The sequence below is a fragment of the Eufriesea mexicana genome, unplaced genomic scaffold (genome assembly GCF_001483705.2).
Source record: "Eufriesea mexicana isolate 0111107269 unplaced genomic scaffold, ASM148370v2 scaffold100, whole genome shotgun sequence".
In the NCBI taxonomy this organism is placed as follows: domain Eukaryota; kingdom Metazoa; phylum Arthropoda; class Insecta; order Hymenoptera; family Apidae; genus Eufriesea; species Eufriesea mexicana.
This window is the reverse complement of record NW_016908280.1, coordinates 856,714-869,932: the sequence shown is the minus strand read 5'-3', so window position 1 is coordinate 869,932 and position 13,219 is coordinate 856,714. Positions and strand designations below refer to the sequence as shown.

General features: G+C 42.1%; 1 protein-coding gene across 22 annotated transcripts in view; it reads left to right on the top strand.

Moving 5' to 3' along the window:
• The window catches only part of CaMKII (Calcium/calmodulin-dependent protein kinase II), a 228,280-nt gene that overhangs the window by 188,242 nt on the left and 26,819 nt on the right, over window positions 1–13,219 (top strand). For 16 of the 22 annotated variants that reach the window (XM_017910432.1, XM_017910431.1, XM_017910425.1 and 13 more), the window contains exon 11: window positions 1,488–1,577. The exons of the other annotated variants lie outside the window; for them this stretch is intronic. In XM_017910432.1, coding sequence (XP_017765921.1) covers window positions 1,488–1,577 — 90 coding nt within the window. The remainder of the gene's footprint in view (window positions 1–1,487; window positions 1,578–13,219) is intronic. 22 annotated transcript variants of the gene reach the window in all.

Sequence of the window (13,219 nt, the reverse complement as noted above, 5' to 3'; positions counted from 1 at the left end):
AGAATCTTCTTGTTGTAGCTGACCAGATCGACGTGACGATGCATCCGGATCGATCCATGAAGACTTCTTGCTCATTCCCAGGTGTTGTTGATAAATTTGACGTTGATTATTGTAATATGGTAAGTAAGGATATTTGAAGATGTTGATTTTTAATGTTGGATAATCTTGGAAGGATCGTTACGTCGATCTCGGTTGAAAGTCGAATCGATCGACTCGCTTCGATCATGCAGGGAACCCAACGACGTTTCTTCGACGTCGAAGGATTTCCTCCTAGCAGACATCTCTCTCAATTCTTTCTCTCTCTCTCTTTCTCTCTCAATTCTTTCTCTTTCTCAAACTTAATCTCTGTAATCCCATCTAGCGATCGAGATACACTCGTGCGAAACTTTGTTACTTCACACTAGAACCATCGACCTGTGATATACCTAAATTCATGTATCATAGTTATGGTACATCTAGATCGAACTGAACTAGTACAACAAAGGTGAATAAACGAATGTATAAAGATCTAACTTAATTTAGACTAGTCTAGTGGTTCTAGTGTTGACAAGGACTCCATTTTCTCTCCTTCTTTCTTCAATTTCTTCCACCTCCTTCTTCCTCGAGGAAATTTCGCGTTACAGCGTGTAACGTTTAATTCTTTGACGACGTTCCATAATCAACGAGCGTTCTTTGTGTGGCAAGAAAGAAAGGAGGAAGCATGTAATGGAGGATAGGTGGTTCCCATGCGCTCTCTCCTCCATTGTTCCCGAACTTGGTTCCAATTTCACCGCGACGTTTACTGCCTCTTAGAGCGCGTTTCCACGGGAACGGCTTCTGATAGTTGGAATAAATCACGTGCCTCGCAGGAAGCATCCAAACAAGCTCGTGTTCAACGACCTTGTTACTAAGCCATCGATCAACTCTTCGGCGCAGCTTCTTAAAGCTTCTTCGACCCCTTCTGCATCGTTCTTTCAGCACAAACAGACACGCGAAGATGCACCTGTGACGCGAGTCACGGATCACACTAGCACTGTCTCATCTCCGCTCTCAGCAGCGATGTAACTCTTCTCGCTGTCTCGGTTGCTTCGCAGCTTGACCAAAGTAGGAACTGGGACGTCCTACTGGGAACTCTCCATCCTCCTTCACGCTCTGTCTACGCACCTCTGTCTATCTTGATCGCTACGAATCGCCATCGACTTCTATTCGACTTGTTCGATCTCGACCACCATCCCGATCAATCCTGAACGCCCAGAAATGATCCCACGTCGGCCTCAACGTGCAACTGTGTGCTCTACTCGCTGTGATCTGTCCCTGTGAGACGATATAACCGTAACATCCAAACAGCTTCCTTACTTCTGCCAACTGCTCTAATCTGACTCTAATCTCTCTTCTCCACTCTCTGCTCTCCATCTGTCTATCTATCTGTCTCTTTACTCTCAATCACTGTTTCCGCTCACTATCCACGCAGTCAATGCCGATTTACTGAAACGCTCTGCGTGCTCCAGGTCGGAGCATCATCACGAAGAAGGGCGATGGCTCTCAGGTGAAGGAATCGACCGACAGCAGCACGACGATCGAGGACGATGACGTGAAAGGTAGGACCACCCAGAATCCTCTCTCACTTCTAGAAATCTTCTCTTCTAGCCCCCTCTTTTTGTGCGTGATTTTTGTCCTCGGTTCACACCCCGTCCCCGAAATCTTAGGCTGACGGCCCACGCCGGTCGTCCAGGTCTCTGCGCCCACGATGTCCACGTGATCTCACGACACCCAAACCGTGTCACGAGTCTTTCTCGGGGCCTCACTGCACCGAGTCGGTGCCTCGCGGTTTCGCCTCCTCTCACTCTCTCTCTCTCTCTCACTCTCTTTCTCTCTGCCTCTCTCGATCTCTATACCCGTTTCTCAGAGGTCTCGTACCACCTCGTGTACGCTTGGAATCTGGATACTGGTACCTGGCTGACGGTAATGATTTTTTGGACACATTTTCAAGGCTGGCATCGAGTTTCGGTGCTGAGGATGGTGCACCGTGTTGTGAGTGAAATTTGAAGGAGATTTTTGAGTACTGGGATGATGGACATAATCTATATCGTCTATTATGGTTGGAATATCGTGTAATAATTAGATCTGAAAAATCGTATCTCGTGTGTAAATTTATAAATTGTTTATATTATTACGTAGACATGTTTTGATCTCTTTCTCTCTAATTTTACTGACCTGACCAATTGCAAATTTATTATTTGCCCTTGCTTCTAAATATTATTCTAATGTTCTCTTCTTAACGTGATCCCCTGCGATTATTTAATTTAATATAAACATCGTGAATTTTATAACAACGCGATGATATTCCATTATATTCTAATAATTTTCTCAGAGTTTGAGATAAAAATATAGACTAGCTACTGTACTTCAAGGAGTTCGACTTTTGCCACGTCCAAGCATTTTTCCAAATATTAAAAAAATTCCGATAAACTGCTCTCGCGTTTTATCGATCGATAAATCCATAAATCCCCGGGCGAAATCTCTCTCACGCCACCGGGAGCTCTGGGGATGATAAATCTCAAGACAGGTCCGAGGCTGTACCACCGATCTCCTTCAAATTTCGCTGAAATTCCGCACTGTAACGGCCTTCGAGAACTTTGGGTCGTCCATCGAGAACACACGTACAGCACACGTACGCACGGTGCACGGATTCGTGGAGTTACAGCGCCGAAAGAATCGATGCAGCCTGCAGCACGGTTGAATAGGTTGGAGGTCTGTTTAAACTGGAACTTGCTATCGGAAATTGGCGATGTCGCGAGGCCAGGATCGAGTAACGCCATTCGGCTGGCGTAACTTGAAGCCTGTCCCAACTTACTTTCGAGGGTCGGCCGTTCGATTCCGCGCGTACACGCGGCGAGTACCCCGAGCCTCTGGGCTCGTTAATTGTCCGAGCCCGTACCGGGACAGTTAATTCTCCCAGCGAGATTCCGCTAATGGATCGAATCTGAATTTACCGTTCTACTCGCGCCCCGGAGCGCGGCTGTAACTGAATTTCTCGCTGCCGGCCCGTGTGCCGAGCGGAATGGCCTTCCGTCGAGCCGAGGTAATTGCGCGAAGCCGAATCTGCATTCTGCTTTTCGATCGGCTGACCGGGCCGGGCGTGGCAGCGAGAGATCGAGACTCGACGCCTGATCCTGGCCAGAATTTCGGATTTTCCCGAGACCTCGAGGAAATTTCGAAATTTCCACGAACCAGCGGACACCTTTCGACGGAGATCACTGGAGACATTCTCGTGAGTTGACCTGTCCATTTCCAAGAATCTTCCCTTATTGTTAGATAGACACGTGTTTGGCTATCGATGAGAAATCGATAGCGATTTTTGATTACGTTTCGGTTGTACTCCGATTTATGTTTTCCGTGTTTACTGGGTGTTTTGCTGTAGTTTGTAGAGATCTTCTTGGATTTATTCCGGGAAGAAATGCCATACGTGGTTCGTGGATGGTGACTGGTGAACTTTTGGAAGTTCGATCGGAGAAGATCTGTTCGTGGTCCCTTTGGAATGTAACGAAATCACGAGCAGGCACTTGCGCGCGCATATCGGCCTATTATTAGAGTGATAGTACTCCTGCTCACGTGCAAATCGATCGTTGGACAATAGCTCGAGTAGTTAAGTATCCCCCTCGTTGCTTTACCACCCCCTTTTCAACCTACCACCCTCTCCAGCTGCGATCCACCTTATATTTGCGTACACTTGTGCCCCGGTTACCGATATATACATCGTGTATGTGTATACGTTGGTAGACCTGTCGCGGAGGTTCGTCGATTTGCGCGACATCTACGGTAAAAAGATTATTTTCATGAATATTCATCAGAATATCGTAATCGAACGAACCTCTACAATGGCGCTGCAATGAAGATCGTGTTTAACTGTTAGAAGGTAGAGAAGCTTTACTCGTCGTTACCCATCGAATTTGCAGTGAAACTGTGTCTCTCTTCGCCTCTACTAGACGTACAAAACACTGTCTGTGTATTGCTACTTTCGATCCGCTCTATTGAGGATTTCCCTTTTTCTTCTTGTACGTGTACACAACTATTATAGATATTCGTGTATCGTATTCTTACGCGATCGTTTTTCCCCTGCTATTTTCGGGAAATCGATGTAGTTGTTTTTGCTGTGTGTTGCGATAAAGGTGTTTTTGTTATAGTTTTTAACTCGAATTCTAATTTCTAGTATATTCCAACACTATAGCTTTCTTCAACACAGATCTGAGATCCCACTTTTGTATCTAGTATTTTCAGTGTAATATTCATTTACAAACTATCTTCTCCAAGTAGATAATTAATAGTAATTTTTATTTTTTCATCAGAGTAATATACAAATTAAATACAACAAAGTCACTATTATTAAACATAGAGAAATCACTATAAATACACCACTGTTCTCGAGAAAACACTAAAGAAACATTAAAAATGGAAGAAATAATTTTTCCAACAATCCAGGATTCGAACACCGGTCGGTTCCGGTGGAAATCTAGCGCTCTATCAACTCAGCCATGAAATCATCGAACTGTGTAGTCCCTATTCCAGGTATTACTATCCCCCAAGTTCATTACCATGAAAATTGCCTTTCGCCAACACGGTCAGGGATCAAATACACCCTCTTTATCGCAACGCGATCGCATTCGACTATATTAAGTTCCACCCTCCGTTCTACCACGTGAACATATGCACACATACCTGGTACTTTGCAAATCTTTGACTTGTGTGTGTAATAACTACTTCTCGTCGCCTGTCAGCGACTCTGTCTACTTACTACTTAGCAGAGGCGTATACTACTCGCCTATCGAGCTTCCACTCGAAACCGTGTACAGTCCGCATCCCTGTCGACCTGAATTCTCGAGTTTTCGTTATCGTACGCCATCAAACCCTAATGAGCTGTCGCTGAACCGTCCTCTTCTTCGATTCCTCTACGATCATGATCGTAAATCGTCACACACGCAGACACGACCATCCTGATCATAGTTATCCATAGAACCATTCCCATGTGACAGAAACGATTCTCCGGATTGCTAAAAAATTCTTTATTTCAGCTACGATTATTCCTGAAGGCATCCAAAATTTTTCCCGAAGAATTAAAAAGCAATTGAGAAGTTCCAAATTATTTTTTTCATTAAAATTATCATGATCGTCATAATTAATAATAAAAAATCGTAGATCACCAGTAACGGATCTTCTCATATTTTTTAAAGTGGTTGAAATGCAGCTGAAAATTATCGGAAATTTTGAAAGTGCACGAAAATGATACTCGTCCATAAAAATTTAGTGTTTCTGGATGCGATTCCGGAAGTTGTTTCCCTCGATCAGCTTTCAACTGCTCTTTTCTTTGCGGTAGATTTCAGAAATTGACAACCTTCGTTTCGCATATGTTACCAAACAATCATCGAACACCCTTTCACGGGATTGCACTCCGTCTAAACACTGATCTTCGGATCATTCTCTCCTCGATAACGAAATTATCGAGAAGCTCTCTCGTCGCAGAAAATTCTCGTGCAGCTTTAAAGTTCGAACGCATTCTCTGTCGGAAGCGTCCATTGGAAATCCTGAAGGAAGCGTACAAAGGATGGAAAATTTCTGCGAGACGAGTGTCATGGAAAATTCACGGGGCTGAAATTTTGATGACACGAAGGAGCACGCGGGAGTGCAATCCTCGTGATCCTCGGCGTGCATGCAACCAAGTTTCCTGTCCCGTGTACACCGAAAACAACGACAGACAATGGATTTCATTCGCTTTCAAGATTCAGACACTTTATCGCGGAGTGGATTGATTCTCGAGCCAGACACGAGTACACTCGAGCACAAAACGGCGATACTGCAGAGCACTGAAACAATTGGATTCAGTAGCAGATTCGAATTGCCGACCTCTTGCTTACGGTTCCCTCCATGCAAATCAGGAACCACGAAGGAGGGGACCTTGTCTCATTTAATTATATACCTTCCTCTCTCTGCTCGTATTTTTTCCAATTTTTCTTCGTCGGTTTCATCGGTTGTTCGATGAGTATAGTTGGCTGACGAGATGATGTCGTTAGTGACGCGGATGGATGATTTATTAGATTCACCCTTTGCGCTCCCGGGGATTTTTTAATTTGGTTTAATTCTGGAATTGGAAGCTTTCTTTCGGCGAGAAGAAATTGAACGCAGCTGTGCTTTTTGTTCTTATTGGTGGAAGGAACGAAATAATTAATTGCAGATTGGTAATGCTAGCGGTGTCAGTGGAGTGCAAAGGGTTAGAATAGAAGGTTAAATTTAGCGACACATATAGAGAATTTTTAGATGACACTTGACACTAGTCCCAGTGTCGTAGCTAGACCTTTGTTGCCCAGGGTGATCCCAGATTGCCGCCATTTGCGAAACGATGAAAGTATTTCAAGCATCGAACGTGTTAATCCTTTCAATACTAATAGTGGTTATGGTCATCCAACGTCTCACGTGTGCTGTGTACTAGTAATGATTATAGTTATTCCACGTTTGACACTGCTGTTGATTAACCATGATTATAGTTATCTAACGTGTGACGTTTGCAGTGCAATAACAATCACTATAGTTTCTAGATATCTGATGTACGCGTTGCCTTAACAATGACTATAGTCACCCAGCATCTGATACTCATAGTGTACTATCAATGATCTTAGTCAATCGGAAAAATTTCCCATTAATTCGGACCTTTCGTACAATAGAATACATCTGCGTTGGAATTACAGTATCGAAAGGATAATAACACAAATTCGCGACGTCACCAATCGACTACTATATTGTACTACTATAAGTACAGTTGTTAAAAATTAACTATTAATCGATTAACAAAAAATGACCGAGTTAATAAACAACAAACAAAAGAATCTCTAAAGAAACAATATTGCGTCTCACGTGAAAAGTGCTGTCTCAAAGCAAATGTCGCCCTGGGCCACCGCCTAGCTACGCCAATGGCCTGTTCTTCGACACTGTTCAATCTCAATCGCCATGTCCATACAGCAAGCGACTCGCTTTCGATATGTCACACACAGACACACACGTTCTCGAGTAAGATCGCTAGTCTTTCGAGGCTTCCAGGAGCCTCTTGGATTCTCTGAAAATTGATTGCCAGAGAGATCGGAAGCCTCGAATACGGAACCGTTTCATGAGTCCTCGTTTATTATCAATTCACCAGCTTCCACGGAAGAAGATCGATCCGCGAATCACGCATCGTGGAAAATTCTGTTCCACGGTGTTTCTTGCGAAAACAATAGAACTAATCAAGAACACTATTCGCAAATTGGCACGCGATTTGATAACAGAATTATTCCAATTCCGTTCTAAAGCAGCGTTTACAAATCCATCCCTGATTCGTCGTAAAGCGACGAGAAATATACGTTCCTGTGAAAAGAAAATTTTAATTAAATCGATTGGCGAGCTGTTTCAAATTCGACTCTCGATCCAGACGGAACGATCGATTCGCGAGAACTCGATGACTTATGGAACGACCTGTACACACATGGCCACGTGTTACGCTGACCCGTATCAACACCATAAGTAATTCGTAGAACAGCTGCGCGAGGAACGATCGAGACAATGCTCTTCGACCACACACGATGCTCACAAATCCATAACACGTATATGTGCTGTCACGTTTGCAATTCGCGTGGTACAGCCGCCGATATTGTTACTCGGTCGCCATTATGCACGTTTATCGTTATATCAGCGAGATATCGCGTCGATTATTCGGGGTGTTTCGTGGTGTCCCGCGTTTATGGCTATACTTATTTTTCTGCTGGATGGAGGACGCGAGGACGATAAAAGTTGGATACTAAAACGCGATATGCTCTGTTCGTCCTTTCCCCGAGTTAGTGCCAGTTTTACGGTACAGCAGTGCGTAGCTAGTTTCGCGCGCAAGAAGTCCAAGCGGCCATTTTTGGACCGAATGGCTGATTTACAGTCGTCGTGGGGATATCTTCCACTCGGCACTCCGAGAATTTTACGACTTTAGTAACTGGTAATCGTAAGGTACCTCTGGGATAAAAAGTTTGTTGAGAACTTAGAATATACAGTAAAATAATTTGTTAATTTATTAATTTGTTATTTGGGAATTATTTAAGTCTCATCGGTCAACGTTTCAATCGTTATTATTATATAAATAGCCACTTTAAAATGAGAAAAACGATAAATAAATTAATATTTGAATATCAGGAATAATTTGATTGATTTATTAACTTACCATTTTGGAATTATTTAAATCTCATCGGTGAACGTTTCAATTATTATCGATATATAGATAGCCACTTTAAAATTAGAGAAACGACGATTAAATTAAAATTTCGAAATCAGGAACAAAGACGAAAAGCTTAGAATATAAAGCACAATAAATTATTATTTATTTATTAATTTCCCAGTTAAGAATTATTTAAATCAGCCTACTTTTCAATCAATATCCGATGCCATTTCCGATATGGAACCGAAATATTTCCATTCAAAATTATTTCAATGGCTATTTCAAAATTAAAAAAGCGATAATTAAATTAACACCTAGAATGTTTAGAATTTTCTTATAAAAATCTACTTTCTCGCTTCTGAATCTTCCGCAAACCACGAAACACCCTGTAATTCGATCTCTATCACTCCAAGACAGTAACACGTATGATCTCTTCTCGTACTCGCTACCCATTTCAAATTTCGCGGGTCCTCTGTCGACCTCAACCGACCACTCCCACCATTTTTCTTTCAGAGAAATCTCTCAGTCTTTATTCTTCATTTCGGAACAACATTTCGTGAGAAGAAATACTCTAGTTGGACGTTCGCGAATATCAAGTGGAACGTTCATCGTTCGCCGCTGCTTCCAGTAGCGCGGCGCGGAATTGGTCAGACGGCCGCTCAAGTAGTATCAGACGGTCTCGCGTCAGACAGAAGTATCGCTATCATATTTATATCGTTTCCTCTTTCTCGTTATATCGTGGATTATATTATTATCCGAAACACCGGAATTTTGCATCAATTTCTCCCTATTGTATTAAATCCCAAACGTTCGGCCAGTAGCGTACACACTCGGAACCTCGAACGAAGCTTCGCCGGTAAATCGGGATTTTGCCGCTTCGTTTAGCCGGGATGGGTCGGGAGAATCGCATAATCGCCACCACCGTCTGCAATCGCCACTCTTCTTCTTTCGATCGGCGAACTCGGCGTACGCTGTCGATCGATCAAATCTGAATTGCTAACTCGGAGATTAATATTCCCGCGAGCGCGGTTAGTCTCTCGACTCTTGCTCCCTGCCCGACGCGAATTACTTCTATTTTTCTTCCACGCTTGCGAGGGGGTGAAAATTCGCGAGCGAAGTTGCTCGAAAGCCTGGATGGCGGCCGCCGCCCGCTCTCGTTTCCTCTTTCTCGTTCCATGGCGTGCAATTAGCGTGGCACAATGAGAAAGTTGGGCTCGGATAATGGAGTGGCGGAATTACTCGCGAAAGTTAGCCGGGTATCGTTAACCCTGGAAACGGATTCGAAATTCGGGGCTTCTCCGTACTTCGACGGGGACCGTGGATTTTGGTATCGACGCGTCGGAGGTGAACGTATCTCGTTTCGTTTTTGGATTTTGCACGGTAGAACGATCGGACGTCGAACGATCGACGGAGAAGATTGGAAACGAAAGGGAAAATGCGATTACTGGATCGAAATTCGATGGGAGAGATACGTATCGATTGTCGGGCCGATGCTACCGGTTCTCGCGTTGCTTCCGCTTCTTTTTCGTTCCTCGAGCACTCATCGAGCTTTCTTTCGCTTCCGGTTTCCCCTTCGTTCGCGGGTTTTGTTTTTCGTTCTCGCCGAGGGAGAACGTCTCATTGGCAGCTCGTTTTGTTCAGGCTTCTCTTCATCGCTGGTGCTCCAACTGGAAATGCTACTCTTTCCATGCTTTCTATTCTTTTCGTGTAACATGAAATCTATATTTGTGTATAGTTAAAGTGGAATAAGTATAGTTAAGTAAAATCAAATTATATCAATATATTACTGTAATACAGTATATCGTGTTCTTTATAATTTAGTGTAATATATTATGAATTATATTTCATAATTCAAAAATTTATAAATGGAATTTATATGTTAATAATATAATATAATATAAATTTTGTTTACAAATTTTTAGTTATTAAATATAATTTACAATGAATTATAAAGAAAATATAATATATAGATATGAATATACTGTACTCTCAGAGTATTATATATAATATAAATTAAATTGTGTACTATAATTTACAACATATAAATATGTAATTACGTACACAATAAATGTACATTATATATGATTATATCGTACATTATTATATATTATATAGTATATCACGATAATTATATAATAATTGTATATATTTCATCTGCAAATAATAATTTTATAATACAATTAAAAATATTCCAAATTATATTTATCTATAGCTAAAATGGAATAAGTATAGATAAGTAGAATAAAATTACATATTTCTAGATTATATCAATATATTACTATAACACAGTATATCGTGTTATTTATAATTTAGTATAATATATTATGAATTACATTTAATAATTACCAAATTTATAAATGGAATTTATATATCAATAATATAATATAAAATTCATTTACAAATTTTAAGTTATTAAACATAATCCACAATAAATTATAAAGAAAATATAATATATAAATATGAATATATTGTACTCTCAGAGTATAATGTACAACATAAATTAAATCATGTACCATAATTCACAATACATAAATATGTATTGTATCATACATTATTGTATATTATATAGTATATCACGACAATTATATAATAATCCTATATATTTCATCTGCAAACAAGAATTTCATGATACAATTAAAAATATTCCAAATTATACTCGAGGGATATAAATTCGCACAAACGAGGGAACAGTAAAACTGATTGTTGACGCAAGAATCGAAGGCAAGAGCAATTCCAGTTGGACATGTCGCAAAGCATCGGCTGCCGAGTCTGCCGGAAGCCATATCTCCGCGGAGCTTCTCCACTTTCACTACCACCGCGTCGTTTTCCACTAGCGAGCGAGTGAGTAGCGATTAGCCAGCTAGAAAGTTAGATTAGTTTGGCCACGTTAGCGAAGCATCGTCCACTTTAGAGAACGACAAGCACACGAGAGGTCGCCGTGGTGTATGAGAATGCAGGCGACCTCGCACACCTCGTCATGCGCTGGTAAACGTAAGTCGAGACAAAACAGAAGAAGATGAAGACATACTTCTCACGTATTTCCGCTAACGTTACCGTTTTCATTTTCTTCTCTCCCCTCGAATCTTTCGTTCTTTTTATCTTTTGCTTTCTTCTCTCTCTCTCTTTCTCTCTCTTTCTCTCTCTCTCTCTGTCTCCCTTTCTTTCTCGTCTTCGTTCACGCGCACACTTGATTCACGCCGTTTGCGTTGGTTCCTCTCGCTGTTGCACCATCTGGAATTAATTTTAACCGGGTCCTCGTCGAGGAGGCCCTCTTCTACACTCGCCATTTTCTTTCCGTTTAATTCACTTCTGTCTGTGCATCGACCCCGTCTGGTCACCAACCGAATTCTTCCTGTTTGGTAACCTTAGGTTTCTCTTTCTCACACACACACACAGTCTCTCACCGCGTGGCATCATCACCACAACACGATCTATCGTCACTCCGGTGTTATGGATTTATGAACACCACCACCATCACCACTCACTTGCCTGTGCTAGCTTTCGCCCATTTTTCTTTCACGCCCACCACCGCTCGTTTCCGCTTCACGTTCTCGCGCGATCTTTCGCATGGCTTGCATCCGCTTTTATGGTACTCGTCAGCGAGGCGAGAAATCGTTCTTGTGATTGGATTCGTTCCGTTCTATCGACGTTTATGGCACAAAGATGGACACCCCCGGGCTGTATCCTAGGATTCTACGAGTTCTGGTGGACGTTTCCGTGCAATAGTCTCCGTTTCTAGACGTCCCGTGTTTATTTTAAGAATTTATTTATCTAGTCATTGCGGGAGAGGTTAAGGAATTGGGAATTTCAGGATCAAGTTTGATTCCACGCGTTTTTAACACTTTGCCGGCCGCTGACACGTACGCGTGACTTCAGTTCAGCGCGGTACAATGCTTCCACTATGGTTCTGTTTTAACTGTTCCTGTTGTCTCTTCTTGACATTCTTTAAGCAGATGCTTGTTCTGTTAGTTTCGGATCTTGGTGCCTTTTTTAATAATAACGCATGTAGGAAGGGTAGCGTAAGTATGACGGTCAGCGAGCAATAGAACCCGCGTGAAATTCGTGAAGTGGCCGACAAAGTATTAACCGTTTGAGTCCCAGAGGCTTTTAAAAGAACACGGTCGAAAGACCCCGAACAGCGAGATAGCGCTTGTCTTAATCGAGTGCTAGAAGCCCAGCTGGCACGATAGCGCTTGTTTAATTTTATGTGGAAAAATCCCAATCGCTTGTTGATGCTATGTGACGTACGTGCATCAGCAAAGTTGAGCGCTATCACTTTGACAGTAGTTGATAGCACCGTCAGTTATCCATAGCGCTCGGAATAAACTGGGATTTTTCCACACAAAATCCGAAGAGTGCTATCGCACTGCTTGGGACTCAAACCGTTAACCACTTGCGCTGGAAAGACGTGTCACGCACGTCGTAATGCTTTTGTGACAGAATCGCCAACGACGTGTCACGCACGTCGTAATGCTTTTGTGACAGAATCGCCAACGACGTGTCACGCACGTCGTAATGCTTTTGTGACAGAATCGCCAACGACGTGTCACGCACGTCGTAATGCTTTTGTGACAGAATCGCCAACGACGTGTCACGCACGTCGTAATGTTTTTGTGACTGAATCGCCAACGACGTGGTATACACGTCGTAATGCTTTTGTGACAGAATCGCCAACGACGTGGTATACACGTCGTTAGACAATTGTTACAGAAACATTGGACCGTTCTGTGAATTTCTTGCCACCGCAAGTGGTTAATCTCGCTGATACTTACGCTTAAGATACATATGGCATGATGACACTTAGGTCAACTCTTTCTGCAGCACCTAGAGAGTATATCTATATGCTATGAAATAGATATAGTGTTTATAATAAGTTAATTCGATTTGTATATCGATATATATTCCCTGTATATATCTACATCCTCCGAAGTAGCCTGGGGTTTAGAATAGACTAATGTAATTTGTAGACTTTTCGTTCGTACAGAGGCTAAAGCAATACCCTTTGCTTTTGTTTCGTTA